This window comes from Cygnus olor, chromosome 1 (genome assembly GCF_009769625.2).
Source record: "Cygnus olor isolate bCygOlo1 chromosome 1, bCygOlo1.pri.v2, whole genome shotgun sequence".
Lineage (NCBI taxonomy): Eukaryota > Metazoa > Chordata > Aves > Anseriformes > Anatidae > Cygnus > Cygnus olor.
This window is the reverse complement of record NC_049169.1, coordinates 26,861,348-26,885,654: the sequence shown is the minus strand read 5'-3', so window position 1 is coordinate 26,885,654 and position 24,307 is coordinate 26,861,348. Positions and strand designations below refer to the sequence as shown.

The following is a 24,307-nucleotide window of genomic DNA, read 5'->3' as shown; positions in this document are numbered from 1 at the left end:
CTTCCTGGAGAGTTTCCTTTGTAATTGTCTTTGTAAAGCAGCTATTGAACCACGTTGTTGTTTAAAAGAAAGCTTATAAAAGCTGTATGCAAGCTGATAACGGATCCTGAGTCATTGTCTAGTCACTCTGTCAATCTTCATTAAGATCTAAATACAAACCGTGTCACAGTATTTTCTTCAACATATACTTAAGAGCAAGCTAAAGAATGAAAACCAGTGAATGGGCAGTTAGGAGAACTGTTAATGGGCAACAGTGGTGCAATTAAACTAGCTGTTAGAAAGTTGTGTACGACCAGGATCAGCACTGGCTAAAAGTCAGAATGCTATTTTTCTTACCTGAAATAGAAAGCTAATTTTAAGCGAATTCCTAATAAAGAAGTATTTTACTGTGAAGTACTCTATGGTTGTGTTTTCCTCTCTGTTAATTCGGTCCTACAATAGTCTTGATTGCTGTCTTCAAAGAATAGCATCCTGCAGGCTCAATTCTAAGCCTGTCTATCAGTTTGGTAGAATATTTTTGTATTACTTACACTTTTTTCTTGATGTGCTAATTTTTAGTCTGTGAGATAGTTCTACACCTTGAACGTCACATCCATTAAGCTACAGCTTCAGTAAAGTGATTTAGAAATAAATCAAATATTGTTACTTCTTCTAAATAGTATCTTATATCACATTTAGGGGTAATGACTCCCCAGATGAAGTTGAGCTGAATTTATCACGGCACATGTGGAGTTCTTGATTTCTCTCAAAACTTTTGGATGTCACTTGCACTTTTTTAACCTCTACTGTTAAATTGGAGAACTTTAGAAATGCTTGGTAGTTTTAGGGTGCTTTGTGTAGGTAAAGCACTTTCTCTGAGAAATTTTGCTGTGGTGATTGTCTTAATGTGACCTAATACTTGTTTATATTCTATTTTTAAATATAAAGACAAGCTTTGTATTGTGGAATGCTGATGTACTAGATATTATTACTTGTAATATGGACTTGTAAAATGCTTGTGTTTATGAAGTGTTCTATACCTTATGCATCTCAGTGCCCCTTTACAGTGAGAAATTTTTAACTTGTATGCAAGTAAATAATTGTTCTTTCTGAACATATGAAACAGGAGTTATACTTCTGTTTTCAAGTTCTCCTGAGCACCCCCTTTATGTATGTCTGTCTTAAAAATCATACTACAGGTAGAACAAGACTTTACCATCATTGTAATTTTAGTTACATCCCTTCTGCTTCTTACATCCTACACACTAAAAACAATTCTTCTTGCTGGTTTGTCTGGGAACACTGCAACGTAGTTCATTAAATGGTTATTCAGCTCAAGGTTGAAAGTACTGTTTGAGATTGAACATCCTGATAGGTGCATCCTCTTCAGGTAAAGACCATCCGGATCTACACCAGTGGTGTTTGGGAGTAAAACCTTCTCTCATCCTCAGTGACCACACACTGGTTTGGCTGGCAAAGCAGTTTGGGCATGCTTAAGTTCAGTTCCTTTTGAAGAAATCTGCACTGTGCTCTGGCTTTGCACCAAGCAGACTCCAGCTCCTGCTGGGGACGTGGGTCCATAGCAATAGTTTGTCCTTCAGACAGCTTGAAGCCACCTATATGTTGAGGATGTCTGGAGGATCACACTAAACCTACCCCTCAAATTTCCAGACTTTATATAGTGTAGGCATAGAGGTTGAATGCCAAGTGTCTGATTTTATGGATTTGTTCCTATCATACTAAACTACTTTCTGGTACAGCCGTGGTTCCAGTCACACTTCTTTACTGGAAAGACTGAAAGTGTTCATTCTCTGGTAAAACTGTGACCTAGGTTTAGGTTAAACTTAGAGTTTGTTCATAACCTTGCAGAAGTGTCAGTTTTTGACAGTGGCAACTCCAATTTTCTTTGAAAAGCTAAAGGAAAGGAACAGTGAGAGTATGCACTTATTCCTTCTGTGGAAAAGCAGGCTCAACACTTGGCACATTTTCTCACTTGCAATGTTTTCCTTTGTTACTGTGGTTGGCTTATCTGTAATTGGAAACATTCAGCATGATTTTTATCCATGTGCTCATCACAAGAGAGGGTAAGAGTGGTAATATATGCCTTGAACATATTCTGTAAAAATGTTTAGACTTTTCTGTGCATCTTTTCTTGCAAATCAGTTAAAATGTGCACAGGCAAACCTGTCAGGATTTTAAAAAACAAGCCTCAGAGGTGCATATAAAGACTGTTACTTGGCCAGGTGTGGTTTGAAATAACTAGAGGTTTGAAAAAACTTCAAGCTTATGGGCTTGTAAATGTGCTTGCAGAAGGAGTTATTGGTTGATTTTGCGGGTAGACAGCACATGCTCATAATCACCTGTAGGAAATGCTCATTTTGGTTTTGTGTTTGAATAACCTTAATATATTTCAGTGTCAGGTGTGTACAGAATCCAGTTCCATAGTTAACAGCAAAAGAATTTGGAGTAGTTCCTTTAATAAACAAGTAGTTTACCCTTCGAACTTATTTCAGAAGTCATATAGGAATAATAATATAGAAGGCTGAGCGATGGCTTTGGCACAATGCTGTGAATGCAAGACAAGCAGCATTGTGAGGAGGGTTTCCAAAAAACATGCTCACGGCTTCTTTTGCTGCAACTAAAGATTTCCTCAGGTGGGTTGCCAGTTGCTGTGGTGAGTAGGCAAGCCTGCTGAGAGTCAAAAGCTACCTCTTGTGGTATGTCTGGAAACTAAGCTACCTTTCTTAGGTAGAGAAAAGAGGTTTGGCCCCATGAGGTAAAGGAGGGACTCCATGGAGTAAATGTTCAAACAAATGGCTACAAGAAAACCAGGCTACCTCCTCTTTTGCAAGTAAAACATTTATGCACCTAACAGAAAAATCACAGCCACAAGCTCTCGAGTGGAAGATGTTTAATTTCCATTTTCTTGGGATGCAATGACTATTAAATGTTTTCCTTCCAGCTGCTTGAGCTGCCTGCCTCTTCAATGTGTTGACTTTCTTGGGTGCTGGACTGTGGTGCGTACTGTCTCAGGACTAGGCATCTTGCAGAAGCCGGGTGCTTAAAAGTTAGGCTCCGAATGGTGGAAATGTTCAAAACCTTGCTGTGCTATTGAGGTGCCAGCAAGGGCTCCAGCTATGTCTGTGGGTTTGGGACGCCATCATCCTGCCGTTTCCTGGAGAAGGCAACATACCTAGTTCTAACATAAGATCTGTCACCAAGATCGTAAGAGGTACAAGAGTATGACTGAATATGTATTTTCCTTCTCCTATTCAGCCTGAAGAGTGTGAGTCTGATGCTACAGCTCTGAGGAGAGCTTGACCTGTTATTTCCCTTCCAGTCTGTCTTAATCCAGTCAAAATCTTGAGGGTACTGCCCCAAATACCTCTGTGAATCTTCAGTAACCTGCAGTCTGTATACTGACCTAGCACTTGTTTCTACTGTGTCTAACAACGTGCATTTATAGCTTCTTTGTAATTTGGAAATAGGGGAAAGAAGCTCAGAAAAGGGGTAAGTTAATTACAAAATAAAACGGTACTCCAAAGATGAACACACTTCTAAGTACGCTTCTAGTTTTGCTGTCACACTTAAGGTTAATATCTGCACAAGCAACTGGAGTAGAAATCTGAGCTTTCAAGAGCCATTAACAGTTTTAAACTAAATAGCAGGAAGAAATCCGCTTTCCTCTTTCCTTTTACATGGAGCTGCATTGTTAAATCCCCTTTCAGATGATGTAAAACTGGTAAACTTTGCAAGTCTTTCGCTGCATTGTAAAAACATGAACGAGAGGAAGCAAAAGCATAGTTGGCCACAAAGCTGCTGTGGTTAACGACTCCAAAGGTCAGATGTTTGATTGGACAACTGAGCAGTAGTGTTGTTAGGAGTCTTCACTTCTTTCAAGGGGAAGAAGCAAAAGCTCATCTTGGTTCTTATTGCACAGTGTGGCGGCACCAGCTGCACCTTGGCTGTACTAGGTGGGACAGAAAGTTGTCTGCTCTGAAAGAAATAGTTAATGATAAAAATTGTTTCCTCTCCAAGTTCCTGTAGGCCTTCAGTAGTGGTATTATTAGGGTAGGTGTTAAGAAAAGTTAAATCTTCCTTGCTGGATCTTAACCTCTTTTTGTTTTAGCTGTCTTCAAATACATTTTATGTATATGTTTTATGTATTTGAAGAATGTCTCCACACTGTGCAGCTTTTAGGCTAAAGACTAATCCCAGCAATTCTAATTTCAACACGAAATTCAATACTTTAAATAATTTCTTTACATCCTGCTTATTGGTTTCTGTTCATTTTCAAAAGCAGATTGTCTTTGCTCTGCATCTTGTTAATTTAGGTCCCGGCGATGTTGCAGGCTATCATGGTATTAACAGAGTCCTTGGATTTCCTCCTGCTAGGAACTGGCATTGAAGCCTGTAGTGTTCCCGGGCATTATTTTCATCAACACTGAGAAGATTTCTGTTATTATTTCGAAACGCATGCTAAATTATTACAAAATAAATAAAAATACAGCTGGGTAAGTGTGTCCCCTATGATACCCCTTTCTAGTGGCAACAAAGGCACAGAGAATGCACAAAACAGAGACGGCTCTGTATCCTGATGATGGGGGCCAGCCAGCAAATGACTCCTGAACTAGGAATCCTGGAATGAAGAGCTGAGGGCTGCTGTGAACTTTTCTGGGGTGATGAGATGGATCTTTGTTACCAGGGATGTTTGTACCAATAGCAGGCAGTTCATTTAGCAGTACCTTGTAAGCACTGATGTCAGTCAAAGCTGAAGAGGAGAAATGCACCACTCTTGTACCTCACAGCTCCCCGGTTCTTTGCAATGAAGCACGTGGTGTGCTTTCTCCTACCTTTCTTCTGTGTGGAGGAAAAGAAAAGGAGCAGCGTTCAATCGGCGTTGACAAGGCAACATATGCTAGAGGTCGTAGTATTCTTGATCCACCTGAGCTAGCCAGAACATCTCATGGAGTATTGAAGCGTGTGTCGTTCAAGGGCCCATTTAAAGTTCCTGTAGGTGTGCACTGGTGGATGCCAGGAATCAGCTCAATTGCAGAAGCCTAGACCTGAGATACCTGCTGAGAAAGGAAATGTCGTTTGCTCATGAAGAATTGAAGTGCTGCTGTTTGAGGGCTCTGCTACAAGGCCAGGTCAGAAGCTGCTAGATGACTGATTCTATGGGTGTAAGAGGAGCTGGAGTGAAGGAGCAAGCAGAAGAATCTGTTAAAAGTGTTCAGTAGGTGTCCTGTTCCATTTCGCTAATAAACTTAGTGAGGCATCATCTTCCGGTTAGGAACTTGGGGACCTCTCCTCAGCTCTTTCAGCTGGGTACTGTGTGCCTTGCAGTGCAACTAGCAGTTAACGTGACTGGAATTACAGTACCTGAATTGAGATGATGAGGTAGAGACTGCCGCTACGTAATTTCCCAAATAGTAAACACGACCGCTGGATACTTTCACCCTTCTGATAAGGTTATTCCTGAACATAGTAAATTTTCCGAATAAACTGTAACTGCTGTCACGATGTGGTGACCAAGTGCCTGGTATCAAAACACAGATGATGGCATGGTTGAGAAACAACAGACACAACCTTGGCACTCCCACAACTAAGGATAATTGTTCTGTGAAAAAATCAGAGTTATCACTCAAGTAATGGACCCAATGAAAGAGGTGTCAAGGTTATTTATGATAATGGACATTCACTGCAGATGATGGATTTGCTGCAACCATGTGGCTGTCATTGGTGGTGGAGATCACCACAGACAGTAGCAAACATTAATACATCATTTGCTCAAAACTTCTTGTAGTCCGTTGGTGAAAGAAGGGAAGAAAACTTCTTCCTGGGTTTCTACCAATACCTAGTTGGTGAAGACACAGTGTTGATGTTGAGCTCATTATTGCCTTCAGCTCTGGGGCCCTCAGCACAAGAAGGACGTGGGCCTGTTGGAGCAGGTCAGAGGTGGGCCACAAGGATGGTCAGAGGCTGGAGCACCTCTCCTATGAAGACAGGCTGAGGGAGTTGGGGTTGTTCAGCACAGAGAAGAGAAGGCTCTGGGGAGACCTTAGAGCAGCCTTCCAGTGCCTAAAGGGGGCCTGCAGGAAAGCTGGGGAGGGACTCTTCGTCAGGGAGTGTAGGGATAGGACAAGGGGTAGTGGTTTTAAACTAAGAGAGAAGATTTAGATTAGATATTCAGAAGAAATTCTTTACTGTGGGCGTGGTGAGGCAGTGGCACAGGTTGCCCAGAGAAGCTGTGGATGCCCCATCCCTGGAGGTGCCCAAGGCCAGGCTGGATGGGGCTTTGGGCAACCTGGTCTGGTGGGAGGTGTCCCTGCCCGTGGCAGGGTTTGGAACTGGGTGGTCTTTGAGGTCCCTTCCACCCCAAACCATTCTGGGATTCTGTGACAGGAAAAATAAACGATGCTGTGTATACACTAATTGCAGATTTCAGATAGAGTAACTGAGACATTTTTATCTGCTAAAAAGGTCCATTTGTTAGTACAGTGACAACACAAAGCAAATTGCAATCACTCAACATCTTTCTTATGAAAAAAGGCAAGATACTGAACAGCAAGGAAATTCAGTGCCTTCTCCTCTCCTGTGCCTCCAAATTCATCTCAGGAAAGAGAAGCAGGCTTACCGCTTGGCTCTGCTCCAGGGTGCGGGTCCAGGGAGCCGAGCTGCCGTCCCGCCCCTCAACCTAACCGGGGAGGCCGCGAGCAGTGCCGGTCCCCCCAGGCTCCCTGCCGTCTGTCTCTGCCTCCTCGCTTCTCCCACAGCCCCGTCTGCCTCCTGTGACGTACCAAGATGTGTGGATGCCGACGCCAAACTCCGGCTTGCCAAGAGCTCTGTTTTGACCAGAGGCCAACCTTGCGGCTTTTTAGTATTTCCTTACGAATCCTGAGCACGTACCATCTCGCACAAATACTGACGGGGCTCTGTACGCCACCTGATTTTTATAAAGGATCTTCGTAAAATAGCTCGGTGAGTGTGTGTGTGTCAATCTACATCAGAAGAAATATGTAAGTGCTACTGGCAGATACTTCTGTGGATTTTTTTTTCCAGAGATATATCAATAAGCTTTAGCAAACAGATGTGGTTGGGAGGAGGCACCGTGCCCTGCACTGACACCTGCTTCTGCCAATGTTCAGGATGGAATACCCATCTGATTTTTAGGGAGAAAAGTCATTTGTTAGTCAAAAAAGGTAAAAGAAGAAAGGAAAACAGGTTGGATTTTGGTTTGGTTTGATTTTCTGGCTAAGGTCTATTTCTAACGCTACCTAAAAATACTGAAACACAGCTTGGAGTTGCACTTAACTATTTGGTGGCTCTTTTCTTTGCACTGTGCGTCCATCGGCATCTTGTTAACCGAGCCAGGTCTAATTCTGTATTTGTGACTTGCCTTGCAGCTAAGGCAGCTGCCCGGTTGCTTTTCTTGTCAGTAAGAGCCGTAATTGACTTTCCTCCAGGCTGCCCTTCCTCCCTCCCCGGTAACTGCCCACACATACTCTTCTTCATCCTCTTTTTTTGCCCGAGTCTTCATGGTCATGGGCAGCCCCACGCAGGGCATGTCAGCCTTCTCTTCGTTTTCTCCATCCTCCTTCAGTTTAAACAGATCCCTGGGAATCTGGGGATCCAGCTCCTGCTCCTTCAGCTGCCCCTCCTGTATGAACAGATAAAACAGGCGGAGCTTCGTTCCCTGTCCTCTAACCTGCATGCTGCTTGGAAATCTAGGAAGAAGATTTTTTTTTTTTTAACTTTTTGAGAAGCGGTGATCTTAGTACACAAATATGGTGGCATATTTTGAAATATGACTGTCTTATTTTCAGCTGGAGCATATTCCTGTAGTACCATAACATCTCACTTAAAAGATAAGGATCAGAAGCTTTGGGCTGAGCACCCTGCTCAGAAGTCCATAGTAAAGTATTTAGGAGTCTTTTGTTTGTTTTTAATGAAAATAGATTGATTAAATTGTAAATTAAGCAAGATTTTTTATTTGAGTCTTCTTTAACATGTTTTCAGTTCTCTGGGCTGTGGCTAAGATCTGTGTGCTTTAGCTGCAAAGAGACTTTCCTACATGATTAAGCTGTTTTATTAAGGCTTTGGGATGCCTGAAGATTGCTGGCAACAGCATGCCATGACAATTCCTTTAGTGCTTTCACTCACGTTGGCATGCTGTTTATAAGCATCACGGATTTCGGTTTAGACTGCCATCTCCAGTTCATCCCTGATATCGTTTAATATGGGTTTGCATATGTTTAACAGGCACACTATGTGCAAGTGGATTTACATCTGTATATACACGTGTGCACGTGCACGGGTGCAGATCTTAAGCCTAGCCTTTTGTTGCATGCTGGTAGCATCTATTGCTTCTTACTTGCCAGGCCCCAAGCTCAGGAGTGATCCTTCCTTCTGGAAAAAAGTGATAACTTTGCCGTACCTCATGTGCAGTGACTGTCACTGCGTCCACTTCCTGATTTAATTCAGCAAAGTCATCAACAGTCGTCTGAGAAAGTGAGCAGCCCGGGCTCAGCTTATGGCAAATAAATGAGCCGTGTGGGCACCTGCAAGGCTCTCAGAAGTAGGGACTGGGGTACCCAAGGAGCTGTGTGAAAACACTTAACTGAGTAAGATAGTTGTGTGGAAAATCAGAGCAGAAAGGTAAAAGATGCTTTTAAAATGATTTTTTTTTTTTTTTTTTTTTTTTTTGCAATGGCCACTTCAGCTGTATTCTGTTAGGTCTTGACCTAGCAAAGGAGCGAGTGCCCAGAGCCAGGAGACACTTAATAAAATCTTAATAAAACCTCTTTATAGTACTGAAGAGTTTGCTTTTTGACTTGTAAAACGGATGTTTTAAAACTTTGTGTTAATACTTGGCACCCTTTGCTAGCAGAATGGAGAGAGGAGGGAGAATTAGTGTTAAACAGAGCCCGAACTGCGGGCATCGTGCTTGGGAGCTCAGCGGTGTCTTCACTGGTGGCAACAGAAACGCAATTAATTCATCGCCTGAGCACACCGTGCCAGCCATGGCTCAAGATACCCTAATGGGCAACTCCTCTTCACCTCGAGCAAACGCTGCTTTTGGGACGCACGGTTCTTCTTCCTCGACTTTTCTTAAACCCTTTGTGCTTTTAAAAACCTTTGTGTCTTTCTTCTAGGAAAGGAATCGATCATAGTTTTGTAATATAGGCAATGATATTCTCAAAACTACCATACGTAGAGAAAAATTATGTGACAAATTTGCTCTTTTTTTCCTAATACATAAGGGAACGTGAGAGGAACAAAGAGAACATGAGAGGAATATTTTAATTTAGCAATAATTTTATGATGGAATAAGGTTGTTTTTTTTCAGATACGACTTATGTCTTAAGTATTTCCTTTCTAACTGGAAGAGGAAGCAGAAATAATTGAAATGCGGTTTTCTGTGGCATGTAATTTAACTATAAATGTCCTTTTTGCGGTTTCTTTCAAAATGCCATCTGTATATTCTAATTAAAATAAAGTTTTGTGCTTTATTAGTGGGAAAAACTTCTGCCAGTCTCACACCAGTGTTGTCATATGGCAACACCTCCCTTAATCCGAAGATCCTGGCACCTCTGAATGCCCGAGCCCCAGCCAGTGTTGCCTACCCAGCTGCACGTCCTGTGGAAGAACAAATTTGTGAGCCTGGGTGCCTTTGGTACCCCAAGAAGGTATAAATTTGTAACACTGCAGATTTACTTTGCTGTAATGCCTTTTAGGTATTGTAAACCTGCTGGAAAAGCTGTGTTTTATCTATGGTGACTTTTTCATTGGCAGACTAGAAAATCCCAGGAGAGTGTGGCTATTATCAGTTTGAGCCATTCGACAGGATTTCTTGTTCTTTCAGTATTGCTTAAGAAATGCCAGCTATTTCCCAAGGTGCTGTAGAGCATTATCCCACTCCAAACAGACGGTAGAAGCTTAGAAGGGGAGAGGTCAAGACAAATTAAAGTGCACAATGCGCGGTGCATAAATGTTTGTAAGCCGTGGGACATCAGAGAAGTGGGAACCAGTTACGTTAAATGGCCTCTGAATTTCTGGCATGGTCTGTTGACAAATCTTGTTTCAGTAGTACGTCAGTAAGTCGTGGTAGAAGAAAATGCATTTCACAGAAGTGCAGTTTACTACTTGAAGACTGTGCTTTGTCTACACTTTTTTTTTAAAAGACATTGGTTTACTTTGCCATGTGGTATCTATCTTCTGAGTGGGGAGCTTTGCAGTTCAGGGTGGTGCTGAGCGTGGTACACATGAATATACAAGATAGGGTGCACATAAAATTGTAGTTTTCTGCGTCTGATACTATCGTAGAAGACTAGGTTAGGCAAAGAGACTGAAAAGAAATACATCTGATGATCCTGATCCCACAGGGAACCCTTTTTAGGCTCGAAGTTCTGCTGCGTTGTGAGAACGTCGGCTATAAATCCTTGCTGAAAAACGCAAAGCCAAGCACAAAAAAGAGGAAAAGGAGTAAGAGTGGAAGAAAGACAGAAGAAAAAAAAAAGAAAAAAAAAAAAAAGGAAAAAAAAAAAAAAAAAAAAAAAAAAAAAAAAAAAAAAAAAAAAAAAAAAAAAAAAAAAAAAAAAAAAAAAAAAAAAAAAAAAAAAAAAATAAAAAAAAAAAAAAAAAAAAAAAAGGAAAAAGGAAAAAAAGAAAAAAAAAAAAACAAAAAAAAAAAAAAAAAAAAAAAAAAAAAAAAAAAAAAAAAAAAAAAAAAAAAAAAAGGAAAAAAAAAAAAAAAAAAAAAAAAAAAAAAAAAAAAGAAAGGAAAACAAAAGAAAAAGAAGAAAAAGAAAAAAAGAAAGAGGAAAAAAAAAAAAGAAAAAAAAAAAAAAGAAAAGAAGAAAAGAGAAAAGAAAGAAAAAAAAGAAAAAGAAGAAAAAAAAAAAAGAATAAGAAAAGGAAAAAGGAAAAAAAAAAAAAAAGGAAAAAAAAAAAAATAAAGAAGAATAAATAAGAAAAAAAAAGAAAATTGAAAACATGAGAAAATAAGAAAGGAAAAAAAAAAAGAAAGAAAAAAGCAAGCAGCGGCGGTTCGCGCTGCCTTTATGTATTTGCCCGTGCATTTAAGTGCCGCGGCTGCTGGTTTCCCGGGGCAGCCTCTCGCTGTTTCCCCGCGTTTCATCATGCGCCGGCCGAGCCCCGGGTCCCCGAGCCCCGGGTCCCCGTCCCCCGGTGTCCCCGTCCCGCTCCCTCCCCGCCGCCCCCCACCGCCCCCAGGCGGCCGGGGGCCGCGCGGGGCCGCCCCGCAGCACGTGTCCGGGGGCCGGGGCCGGGGCGGTGGCGGCGGCGTTGCGGCCCCTGGGCGGCGGGCCCCGCGCTGCCTTCCCCGGCGGCGGGCGCGGGCCGCTCCCGGCGGAGTCCATCTTAGGGCGCCGCGGCCGGGCCGAGCCCAGCGCAGCCCCTGCGGAGGAGCCGGGCTCGGCAGGCGCCGCTCGCCCCCCGCACCCGCTGCGCGGCTGTGGCAGCAGAGAGCAGGTTTGGCGGCGGCGGCGGTGCCTTTTTTTTTTTTTCCCCTTTTTTTTTTTTTTTTTTTTTTTTCCCTTTCCAAAACATGGCTGAAGCCGGGACGGGCTTTCTGGAGCAGCTCAAGTCCTGCATCGTCTGGTCGTGGACCTACCTCTGGACGCTGTGGTTCTTCGTCATGCTCTTCCTCGTCTACATCCTGCGGGTGCCCCTGAAGATCAACGACAATTTAACCACAGGTAACCGCGGCTCCTCGTCCCCACCGGGCACCGGGCGAGGCCCGCGGGGCGGCCTCGGGGCGCTGCCGGGCCCTGGGGGGTTCCCGGGGGGGCTCCCGGGAGAGGCCGGGGCCGGTGGCTCGCCCCGGGGCACCCCCGGCCCTGCCCGGGGTGAGCGCACGGGGCACGGCTCTGGCGGCCCCCGGGGGTGTGCGAGGTGCTGGGAGGGCACCAGCGGGGTCTGTGAGGTGGGCTTGGGAGGGAGCGGGGCAGGTGGAGCTGCTTGGTGGGGTCCTGCCAGCCCAGGGGGTGCTTGGCTTGGGGTTCCTCCTAGCTCCAGGAGCCCCAACGCCACAGAAATCCCAGGGCGTGCTTTGAGGCGCGCAGTCCAAATTATCTCCTAGTGTTTTATCGCCCTTTCCTTCCCCGCCTTGAGGGATGCTGCCCAAAGCTCGGCTGCTTGCTGTGCCAGCCTGCCCACTGCTGCCCGCAGGTGTGTTGGGGCTGGTGGGCACTGCTGGACCTTCCTCTTCTCCTCTGCTTTACGCTGTGAGCACAGGCGAAGAAGTACGGGGCGAGCTGTGACTGTGCCCTGCTGAAGCTCGCGGTTATCTGGAGTGTGGTTTGACACAGGACTTGTGCCGTGACTTCTATCAAAGAGCAGATCTCCTTGTTTTGACTAGCGAGCCCTTGGAGGGGAGAGTCCTGTGTCTGATTCTCAACCACCAGCTACTTCTGCTGGTCTTTCCGTGTAAACGACAAGTAACAAAACTGCAGTTTTCCCCCACGGTTTCATGCTTTTTTCCGTACTTTTGAGAATAACTGAGCATTTCAGGTGCTCGGGCAGCGCGTTTAATTCCCAAGCCTAAGCCACAACAATCAGAAGCAATTTACTCTCCTGTGTGCCTGGTCTCGATTCATTTCCATAGCAGGCTTATCTCTGTACCGTAGGCTGAGGGACTGTGTAAATACTAACCCAGCTTAAGTTACGGGGCAGCTAATTCTCTCCGGGAGCTTTCCTAGCAGCAGGTGGTGTAGGCACAGATGAGGGATTCAAAAGGAAAAATTTATTTTGTGGAAAACTCTTGGTTTCTTTAAAGGGTAAAACCAGACTGGTTATTACGGGGAATATGCTTGGATTAGGGTAATATGTGGAATGGAGTTAATATATTTTCCTGCACAATTTGTGGTGTGTGTTGTACTGATTTAACACGATCAAAGCTTTTATGAAGTTTCTGATAAAAATTAGGTACTAGATTACTCTTCTGAATGATAAGTGTGCAAGTCTGCTGGAAGGTAGTCGCTGTTGGGATGGACTTTGCCTATTCAGACCTGATAGGGCAATATGCCACTAGTACACTGAATCAGCAGGAACCCGTGCAGCATTAGCCAGCCTGAATTGGGCAGTTGTATCTTGAAACTCTTCCTTTTTTCCCAGGTTGGTTATTTTTTTTTTCAGTTAAAAAGGCTGAAGAAATTACCAGCGAGTCCCAAAGCGTGTGGTGAAAATTAGTTACCATGGGAGAACAATGTGGCCTTTGTGCATCATCTGTTCCTAAGTGGTGTTTATTAAAAAATCAGCACTAGCAATAGCGGGGAGTTTTTGGTGGTGGTGGGTGGGATTTTTAAAAAATTTTTTTTTCAAAGCTCGTGTGAATGAATTAAAACCCATGTGATTCATTGTGGCTTTTCGTTCCAGTTAGTCACAATGGGATGCTGTCACTGGGGTAAGGCTTCTCAGAGTGCCACAGCGGCTGGCACCAGCTGTGATATTCATCAAACTTATCACAGTGGTGTGAAAAGAAAAGCGTAAACATTGCTAGCAAAAGTTCTGGATGACGTAAAAAAATAATAAGGTGATTAAAAACAATGACTCGGCATTTTCCCAGCGAGATCTGGATCTGCTGAGGTCAGTCAAGCGAACTGGTTTTCTGTACCACCAGATGCGGACGTAGGCAGCCAAGAAGAGCGGTGCAGCCCCCAGGTGTGGTTTGCACCTCATGAAATCGTGTCTGTGGTTGGCTGCTGCGATATGAAGGGCTGCTGTGGCATGGGAAGGAGAGTACCACACGAGGGTAATGTTATTTCTGACATTGCCTGTGTTGGCGTGGCCTGGCGTCGCCATGCCTGGCGTCGGTATTTTTAAAAGGAAGGTGGAAAACTGGAGAAGGCAGCAAAAAAGGGATTTAAGGGCTGGAGATACGCAGTATGGAGTAAGAGACTTGACTGAGAGATGGCTAGGTTGCGTTAAAGAGGTATTGTCTTGGGGAATAGGCGGCCATTTAGTCATGAAAAGAACAAGAATTGATGGGTAGAAGCAGAGGGCAAACTCAATTAAGTCATAAAAAGTCATTAATTTTTAACAAGCCATGGATCAGCTGCTAAAGGAACCTTTGGGTTTCCCATTTCTGAAAGTCTCCAGCTCGGACGGCACAATAAGAGTCACCAGTGCAGCGTTAAATCGGTTTTCAGCGAGAGCTTGTGCAATAGGCTGGGCAGCGTCAGCGGTCAGAGTAATCGAGGAAGGTCTCACCCAGTAGTCCAGTGGTCACTTCTGGCTTTAAGTTTTATTAAGAACAAGTGTGAGGCCTTTATTCCTGCCTTGAAGTTGGGCAGATGTGCTTGCCCAGAGTGTTTCATAGCTGTGGCCAAGCTGGTAGTGCAAGTCCGTCGTGCCGTTGTTTAATTAGGCTGACGGGCTGCAGAGTCTCCGCAATTTTGGGCAGGTGTAATTCCAGTGTCCTCAGTGGAGGGCGGATTGCAGCAATGTAACCAGAGGGAAATCTAGTCTGCCGTAGAAAAATACCGATGCAAAATCTGATTGTTGTGTTTCATGGTTTTCACGTTTTATTGAAGCTTGTACAGATCAAGTCATAAAGTTCTCTGTGAACGGGAGAGCGCGAACTGTTCCAGCTGCACGGTGCCTTTAACCAGGAAGCAATAGAGAAAGCTTAATATGCCAGGTTAAAATATTAAACGCAGAATAAGTGGCTAAGGAAGCGGATGTTGCTGTCTTTCTCCAAAATAATTAAGTAGACGTGATTACTTTGTATAAATAATGTGCTGTATTTTTCTTCCACGTTGGCACTTTAACAGTTTCTGAATGCCACGTTAATCCGAACTAAGACACACCTCTTATAAATATGTGCAACCCTGGCTGTTTTTTCCTGAAATAACAGTTTGCCTCTTTATTTGTATCCTAAGAGGCAGAAAGGCCCAGCAGTTGAAGTTTCTGAGTATTTTATTTAACCTCCTGAAGTGCACCAGGAGGACGGATTTACTGACCAGAGCATTGACTGCAGATAGCTCGCGAAGAGGCAGACAGGAAGGCTCCTCGGAAGCTTTTGGGTTGCAGAGGGCAGAGAAATCAGGAAACCTTTTTTCTTGAAGGCGTGAATAATCAGAAGGAACGAGCCAGCCTAGCCTGGTAGGTGCCCGTGTCGTGCCGCCAGCTTAGTGCAGGACATCCCGCTCCGGCTGCACTGCAGCAGAGCCCTGCGCTCTCACAGCTCAGCGTCCGAAGGAGGGTTTGTAGCCAGTGCCACGAGGGAAAAGGAGAGATGTTGCCTCCCAGGTCACTCTGGATGGATGTGGGGACAGCAGCCAGGGGAGAGAGCACGTCGCTGCAGTTAACAGCTGGCTGCTCCTCACCAGTAAGTCATCTTCTGGGGCACGCTGTATTTTTCTTTCTCTTTCCCTTTCTTTTTTCCTTAATTCTGATGATCCTACTGAAATAATGACCGAGGATTTTAATTATGTGGGGTCTGTGACCATGTAATAGGATTCTCTTGGAGCCCAGAGTCTGAAGCACTGTGCCTGGTGCCAGCCATCTGGAGAGGGGAAGAAAGAGGCTGATGTGCAGCAAGGCTTGTAACACTAGCCAGCGCCAGATTACTCAATTACAGCCAGGTTTTGTGCTTGAATGGGCAGGAGAGCAGAGCAGACGTGTTCTAAGTGTTACTCTGTTCCCTGTAAAATTAGGGTAACAACACTTTCCATCCAAGAAGAGTCTTTTTGAAGACACAGAGTTGAGAGCTTCTCAGGCAGCCAGGTCCTACAGGAGTCTGGTCCAGCTAAAGTACATTTACTGACGTGTGCATCGCACAGGCTTAGATAAATAAAGCACTTGGACCATTGCAATAAAACTCATTGAACCTTCGTTTTACTAAAACTATCCAGTACTTAACCAAGCAAGAAAGTTGTGTGCGATTCTGTAAGCAGAAATTCTGTAGGAGATGAACAGAGGAGGCATGAGAGGATGGAGCAAAGCCCATCTTATCGCTGGGGAGGGACTCTTTATCAGGGAGTGGAGTGATAAGACAAGGAGTAATGGCGTTAAACTAGAAGAGAGTAGGTTTAGATTAGGTATAAGGAGGAAATTCTTTACCCTGAGGGTGGTGAGGCCCTGGCACAGGCTGCCCAGAGAAGCTGTGGATGCCCCATTCCTGGAGGTGTTCAAGGCCAGGCTGGATGGGGCTTTGGGCAGCCTGGTCTGGTGGGAGGTGTCCCTCCCCATGGCAGGGGGCTTGGAACTGGGTGGGCTTTAAGGTCCCTTCCACCCCAAACCGTTCTGGGATTCTGTGATCTTTCTGATCTTCTTTTGTCGGTCTTCCTGATCCTGCAGATCTGCACTCAGCGTTGGTGCAGCGTGCTGCTCTCCAGCAGGTTGCAATGGGATTTAGTTCCCACTGGTCTCAAACCCTAGCAGCAGTAGAAACCGCTCCTCTGTTAATAAAAGTCACCCGGTGGCCACGGTTTCCCCGCGGATGACAGAAGGTGTTGGTTCTGCTCGTAAATTCAAGCCTGGGAAATTAAGCATGAGGGCTGGAAAAGATTAACCTGAGCGAAGCCAGGGAGTCGGAACCGGATTAAACGTGAGCGAACAACTCTGTTCTAACTCTTGAAAGGAACAGGACAGTTATTGTAGGTTCACAGGCTTGCAGGTAGTTGCCTGGCCTTTCAAAGGCAGCTTTTGTTGTTATGACGGGTGAGTTCATGAGTGTTCACTGAGCGAACTACTGAAAGGAGTATGTTATAATAACACAAAACCCGGAGCAAAATTCTGATTCCACCAAAAATCGGTGGAACTCCCTGAAAATGCAGTGCTGATGATTTTTTTTTTCTTTTTTTTTCCTATGAACTGGACTGTTGAAAGTAAAATTTGAAATACATGACCACTCCTAGCAAGGCTGGCATATAGATTTCTAAAAATAAATCATTCAAATTTTATACATCTCCAGTTTGTTGGTGCTTACGGTTCTTGGTTGAGGTAGTGCTTTGCAGTGCTACTAGTCTCACTGACCCCGAATTACTTGTCTTTAACTTTTGGGTTTATCAGAGTGTAAATGGAGTCTTTCCTCAATGCAGATCGTACTTTTCTGCAATCCTAGTGGAATTAAAGTTAATCTTGTTTTGTTTACTGTTAGCTTCTGTCTTCAACTGTATCGCTTACAGTCCTGTGAAGCATTCGTAGCTGTTGCTGATCCCCCAGGCAGGCTTGAATGTGAGAGGTTTCTTTGGTCTTTTTTTTTGTGTATGTTCTTTGGAAAAAAAAATGTTGGGATATAGGCTAAAATGCAAGAGGACATTGTACAGCATATTTAAACTGTTTTACTCATGTATATTTTCAGCATGGTATGCTTGGAAATTCCCCCTTCAATCTTTGTGGAAAAGAATATAATGTGCATGAAAGCAGTGTTATTTATGGCAAAATTCTTTATAAACTAAACTTGGGATTCTTGCGGTGAAATGGGGAGGAAAAGCCGTAACAAAACCTGCTAGATTAATTCCCAATGGATGCAGCATAAAATGATACAGGAGAACATTGGTTTTCTACAGATTTTGGCATTTCTTCAGGAATTTGATTTTTATTTGATTGAACTTAATTTTTCAGTCAGAGTCAAATTCAGGAAACAGGGTGAAGTCTGTGAGAAATGCAAGGTTTTCTGAAAGCACTTCTTTAAGAAATTATCTTTCTTAGTGCAGAAGTTCTAGAAGATTGGCAGCCAGTATTCCAGGGAAAATAGGTGAGAGCCTACAAAACGGTATTTGATAACATCTTGAGTGAATGTACTGTAATGCTGACTGATAGGCAACCACTGAGTTGTACTGTGAGCTTCTAACTGAAGCCTAATATCCTCCATCTGTTGATGAAAATTTTCAGAAGTGCTCCTAAAACGGCATGTATGTAGTGGGATATTCCAAAGGATCCACCGCGTGCCAATATAAATTTAGCCTGGAAGAACATAAGCCCCATTGTACGCATAGGTTTTTGGTCCTAATTTTCTGAGCAGCCGTGCAAAGACTATGATTGCAAATTAAGAGGAACAATTAAAATAGAAACGTACTTTTTTTGGCACTTATTTCATAAACAAAGCAAGAAGTAAATGCAGAAATCTACATGGTAGATTTGAATTTGCGAAAGACAAGAAGCACTGAGGGTTGTCAGTGCCTGCCTTTAGAGCAACACCTGGCAGAAATTAGGAAGATGGTGTTGCCTCTGCATAGGCAAAACAGTTTTTTGGGGGGAATGGTATGTCTGTATTTTAGAATGGACTCTGGAAATTGCAGCAGTCTCTGAGAAGAACTGTGTAGAGTCTAGAAAAAACACCTTACACCGATGGCGTAAGGAAGGTCAAAATGTTTATCTAACCACAGAGAAGCCACAAAGGCAACTTGATCATAACTAAGGAGGAATGAGAACTGTGATCTAGTTGACAGACATCTAGCAAGCTTCCGAAGTGTTTAGAGGTAAAGTGCATGCGTTGTGTTTGGCAGAGCTGGGGCCACAATAATCTGAGGTCTGAAGAAGCCTTGCTGCGAGACATTTGGGGCGTAATACGCTAACAGAAATAAGGTATGGAGGTGTGGTTGATTAGACCGTAAGCTATGTCCTGGGAAGAAAATAGCAGGTACTCAAAATGTAGAGAAGACAAATGTTACAGATAGGGGTGGCTGCAAGCTGAATCCCGAGGACTTCCTGCGTGAAGTACGTTTTTAACAGAGATTCTTGGAGATGTGACCTAAGTGCTACGGCAAGCGATGCTATGGCTTTGCAGCTTTGGGTCTGTTGGTATTAAGACTGTCAGTGCAGTGAGCATTGCCATGCCTCAGTGAGGTAAATGAAATCTTGTGGCCTGCAATAAACTGAGAGCTGAGTGTTAAAAACGCTGTAGTGTTGAGATGAGGACAGAAAAGCCAGCTGGAAGCGTTGTTGCCCGTGCACAGGCAGGTTGTGCAAGCGCCGCGGCCACGGTGGCTCCAGGGTGTGCCGGGGCTCCTGTAGGCAAGGGGCTGGGGTTTCCATGCTCCCAGTCAGCCGACAGGCCCTGCGTGTGAGCTGTGCCTTGTAAAACAGAGCTATTTGTCTTGCTGGCAAGTGGCAAAGCAAATAAAACGACTGAAGCAGCAGCTTGCGTTGGGTGACCCAGCAGTTTGCTCTGGACTCAAATCTACAAAAGGGAACATCGCAGTCGGAAAATTGTGACTCTCAGAGTCACTGAGGTTGGAAAAGACCTCTAAGATCATCTTGTACAGCAGTCACACCGAGCCAAGGCAGTCTTCTCGTCGCAAGGCTCGTTGTTTAAGAAGGTATTTCATGTTCGACAAAGTGAGGCCCCACTCCAAATAGCTGTGGGTTTGTCAAACACTGTTGAGGTCTGTATTGAACTGGGCAGGGAGAACACACGGGGAAACGAGGCCCTGGTCCTGCAGACCTTCAGTGACACGGTTCTGTGAGCACAAGTCCTGGCCTTTAGTGAAAAGGCAGTAATGTGCGTAAAGTCTCACAGACCGGGGTCTGAACAGTCGACTAGGGCACTGCCAGCGGCCTGTAGCAAAACTGGGGGCTGAGACCCCATCCCTTCCTCCAAAACCAGTTTTCTCCCTTGTCATTTGATGGTCACATCCAACTTTTCCCTTTTTACAGGAGGCATTTGTCAAAGAGTTTCAGATAAACCACAGCTTGGTCCCCTGGCCAGGCTGTGAGGTATTTGCGGGAGTGCTCCTCCTCTGTTAATTGTCTGAGGCCCCCTCCACCTGTTTTTAAATTAGCTCTTTGTGGCATCGGAGGCATCTATTGAAAGATTGTGTTATAAACTCGAGCTTGTCCTCGTGCCTGCGAGGTGTCACGTGGCCCAGTGATGCTGTGTAAATACTAATGAGTGAAAGTTGCTTTGTAAGCTACCAGCACAGACTAATTGCCTCTGGTGTGTTTCTTAGGCCGGCACTACAGAAGCGCGGCCGATTTTAGCAGAGAACGCCAAGCTTAAGCAGCGCTAATGCAGTTAAAGAGAAGAGTTAATGTCGCGCTTTCAGAAGACAGAACAAACAAGTTGTTACTGTTAAGCCTGAGGAAAAGACCTGAATTCAAAGTCCAAATCGAAACTCGCCAGCTGCTAAGAGAAGACAAAGATTTATTATTGTGTAGTCTGAAGTGGAGATTTATCACGGTGGTAAATTCAGTGCTTAAGTGATTAAGTGCACTTAAATGTACCAATTAGAAGGATAAAAGCTATAGGGCAAAAATGAAATGCAGTCATCGTAAGATTCCTTTTGTGCACAGTGTGCCAGCTGCAACCAGGAGATTTAATTTCCAGTTCACTTTCTAGAAATAAACTTGGCTTATTAAATGTCAGGCCTGTTAGGTTGATATGCTGGTTCTTATGCCCAGCAGCAAGGCACTTGGAGATCAGATTTAAAGCACAAGAAATGTTATCATCGTCGTCGTTTGATTTCGTAAGGCTGTCATTCATTTCTCAAGAAAACGGGTTTGCAACCTGAGACTACTGTAGACGTTGGTCTTCACATAAATAAATGTTTCGATGGCACTGCCTGTGTGCTTTATGCTGAAAATTGTTTACAGCACGGCTCGGTCTGGTGCAAGGTTACGTGATCTATTGACGTGCTTAATCTTCCATGTGAAATTTCTCTCGCTATTTTTAATTCCGAAGTGAACTTGATGGCAGCGTGCCCGGCCGGTAGGTTTTACCCAGATCCCAGCTTAGAGTCCCAGACTGGTCATTTCCTCCGCTTTGAAAAAGGAGGGTAAACCTGACCTGTCGCAGGAGTGCTGCTGGCCCGTGGTGCCCCGCTGCCGTTAGGAGGCAGAAGTGTCTCCTCAACAGCACTTGGCTTTAGGGTTGCGTCTGCCTGCTCGGGGTAGGCTCCTGCCATGGGTCCCTATGCCCATTCATACAACTCTTTGGGTTAGGACAGAGCAGGAGCGATACAAGCACCAGAGAATCCCCTCAGCAGTAAATGCTGTCCCACGTGTTCTTAACTCGAATCTCCCTCTAGGAAAACCTGCCAGGAGTCTGCTGTTTTCAAGTGCTGACCACAGGTGGGTTAACAGCAGCCCCTAAAGCCATGGTCGGGGGGATACAACCCATGAGGAGTTCCCATCAGTCACAGGACTGCCGAAGCTGCCCGGATTGCAGGATTTGCCTGGATCTGGAGAGTGAGGTTGTGGCCCATGCCACGGTCCGGGCTTTTTGTCAGTCTGGAGTCAGGACTGTCACCCAGGATTTCCCAGCCTAATTCCTCTGCCTGCTGTGGTGGTGATGTGGGAACTGTGCTGCGTGGAAATAAAGAGCCGGGGGCGGCTCTCTGGGTCACCTTCTCCAGTCCTCAGCCACATTTTGGTAATTTGGTATCTTTTCATAAACCTCTGCGCTGGTTTTCCAGAGCTGGTCAGAAACCCTGTTCTAATTCCAGCCCGAATTTATTCATGGCTGGTTTGTAGGCGTTTGTGCTTGTGACAGGTCCTCCTCTAGCTTTAAAGTCTGTGCTGCTGCTGTGAGGATTGCTGCCCCGTGTGCTCGTGGGGATTTTTCCTTCCTAGTCCCTGTTCAAGACAGAGCAAGCTACACTGGTCTGCTCTCATAATATGCCTGTATTTTCATGTTCGTTCTAGTTACATTTGACCTGTTTCAGTTTTCCATCCATTTCATAACCACGTAACCAGCATTGTCCATAGTATGCCAAGATAGGGCTCCATTAACTGCTGTTTACATAGTGTCATTAATGTTTCCCTCCTGCCACTGGACATATTTCGCCGTGTATTTATGCAGTTAAAATTGCCTTTTTGTGTCAGCATCTCCTCAGAGGATGGTAGTACTGTGGTCGTGTAGTCTGCTGGATGTTTCTGTCCATGCAGCTGGCCAGCTGCAAGCAGCAGCTCTTGCTGCTCTCTCGCACTTTGCACCATTAACTTTGATCCAGTTTCCTTCACTGCAGCTTGCACGGGCTCCGTTTCTCCCTGCGTAATGATTCATTTCTGCTCTGTACTGGCAGCTTATACCAGCTTTCCCCTGCACCCTTCTGGTTTTGGTAATGAAAATATTCAGTAAGGTTGAGCTGACAGCTTTATTAGCCTCTCCTTTTCCCCCAGTGCTTCCCAGCAAGTTGCAGTTTTCCATCTTTGCCAGTTCTTCCCTCTCAGTTCCCCCCATCTCCTGCTTTAACTAACTTCCTATGTCACTGTGTCAAATACTTCACTGAAATCCAGATAGTTTGGAGCTACTCATTTTTCTTGGCTGGCAAACTGGATATTTTTTAATAAAGAAACACTTCTGGTTGGTCTGGCATGATTTATTCATTTTGTGTTTTATCCAGTTTTTCATTTACCTCTGTTGCTTAATTTATTGTTATCTTTAAAACTGTGAAGTTTCACATAGTACTGCTTTCTCAGTGGTGTTGGAGCGTGGGTCTGTGTCTTGTATATGTGAGGTATTCCGGCATAGGCTAGGGATTTTCATCAGTATATTAAAACCATCCTGAAACTTAGCTTGATTTTCCAAATGCCACTTCTTTCAGTAGGATCGTTTATGTGTGTTCCCTTCATCTCGCACTCAGCCATGTCTCGAACGTGCTGCACTCTTTGAATTTTGTCTGTTTCTCTCGTCACAATATCTGTTTTCTTGCACTTCTTATTTTTTTTCCTCCATGTTTGACATTTTGTTCACATTCAGAAGTGAAACAAGTATTCATTTTGGTTTGGGGACTACTGTATTATACTTCTTACCATACTGTCAGATTATTGACTTTACTGAAGTATTCAGAATCTGCTTGTGTGGCAGGTTTATTTTGGTAAATATTGTGTGGTTTTAGACAGCCCTTAAGGTCTTACTGAGTCCTCCTTTTAGCAGGTACAACTTTATTTCTGAGCTTTTTGTCATCCCCCAAAGCAGAGGGGTATATTTGAACATCCTGGGCCTTGCAGGCAATACCTGTACAGGGCTGATATTGCTTTATTTTAAAGCGTTGGCTCATAGATACGTGTCTGTGAGGTAGAAATGGAATTTAACTTTCCACAGTTATTTCGAGCAAGTCTGCTGACTGCTTCAAAGAGGTCAGCACTTCAACAAAGCTCCCACTGACTTAATGAAATGGCTGCGTTGCCCCCAGAGTTTTTCAGCATTAGGTCCTTTCAGGAGAGGCTGTTCTGCATGAGTGGCTCCCAGACACCTCCCAGCGATCTGAAGAAAGCCTGTGCGCATTTGCTGTCTTCTTGTGGAACATCACGGGTACCATGAAACTGAGAACCGATAGCAGAGCAGGGTAGATAGCATTAAATATAGATAGTTCGTGTGTATTGTGTGTTAGAAAAAGCCTACTTGTCTAAACCTAAACCGCAAAGTTTCTCGGATCCTTTTAAGTTCAAAGAGTTCTGGTGGGTTGTCTGCCCACGTGTCACTTTACGTTCTGAAAGCTGCAAGGTAAATTTTCCATTTTACAAAGTGTTGTGCGCTTTCTAACAAGACAAATTTTATATAATATGAACCAAAGCAAGTAACTGGTAAATTACTCAGCTGAAGAGTTTAGGTGATTGAAGTACTAGTCTGCTCTCAGGTAGATCTAAAATTCCTAATTTTACTGCATTTTCATCATGAATCTGATCGTCTCTAGATACGGTGGAGTTCCTCTTGCAGTGTCACAGAAATGCGTGCCTTGGTACACCTCTGTACTCTCCGTTCACTTCATAACGAGGCTGCTAGGGGTCAGGTGTTTGTTTGTTTGTACAAATTAGATCAGCCACCAGTCCTTCATTGTAAATTGGCTCAGGGGCTTTAGATGCTGACCCAGCTTGGTCATAGACGGGACAGCACAACCCTCAGGGTCATCCCAGGCAGTGGGATCTCAGGCCTCTCAGTCTGGATCATGACATGACCCCTTTGCATCTTTGCAGTGGACCACGAGAGCCACAGAGGAGTTCTTTGATTTATCCCAGGGTGAACACTAGGGACTTTTTTAGTTGTTAAAAAAACAGCAACAAAACACACACACGGTGTGGTGGTCCTCTTCCAAACACATGAGCCTGTGATCCTTCTGCATAGGCACAAAAATCAATAATAAACAGTAAGTGAATAAAGAGAGGTCTGCCAAAGTCTCTCCTGTTTAATTTTGTGTTTCTTTCCCTTTTCTAATGTAATGTGACAGGGAAGTGCTTAAGGGAGAGCGATGCCAGGAGCAACGACGCTTTGTGCAGCATTTTCCCCCAGACGTCGCTGTTTCAGGAGCAGAGGAGGTCGTGGTGTCCCGGGGAGCAGGCGTCCCCTCGCAGAGCCTCGTGCTGGAGACGCTCGGTGTTGCGGCAGCTCAGCTTCTGGGCTTAGCCCCTCGGGACTTCT

At 44.5% G+C, this 24,307-nt stretch overlaps 1 protein-coding gene and 1 long non-coding RNA gene across 3 annotated transcripts in view; one reads left to right on the top strand and one right to left on the bottom strand.

The window, feature by feature from the left end:
- Positions 1 to 2,878: 2,878 nt before the first annotated feature.
- Positions 2,879 to 11,703, bottom strand: LOC121066580. Of its 2 annotated transcripts, none has more exons than XR_005817849.1 (2): positions 11,615 to 11,703; positions 2,879 to 3,975 (listed from the first exon to the last, which is right to left on the bottom strand). It is a non-coding gene; the product is annotated as an uncharacterized LOC121066580 (long non-coding RNA). The 2 variants fall into 2 exon arrangements; XR_005817846.1 differs by lacking the exon at positions 2,879 to 3,975 and adding an exon at positions 7,508 to 7,639 and having other exon boundaries at positions 11,615 to 11,695.
- ST7 (suppression of tumorigenicity 7) overlaps positions 11,334 to 24,307 on the top strand; it is a 146,830-nt gene continuing 133,856 nt past the window's right edge. Inside the window, exon 1 of the mRNA XM_040550216.1 lies at positions 11,334 to 11,699. Coding sequence (XP_040406150.1) covers positions 11,549 to 11,699 — 151 coding nt within the window. The 5' untranslated portion in view covers positions 11,334 to 11,548. The remainder of the gene's footprint in view (positions 11,700 to 24,307) is intronic.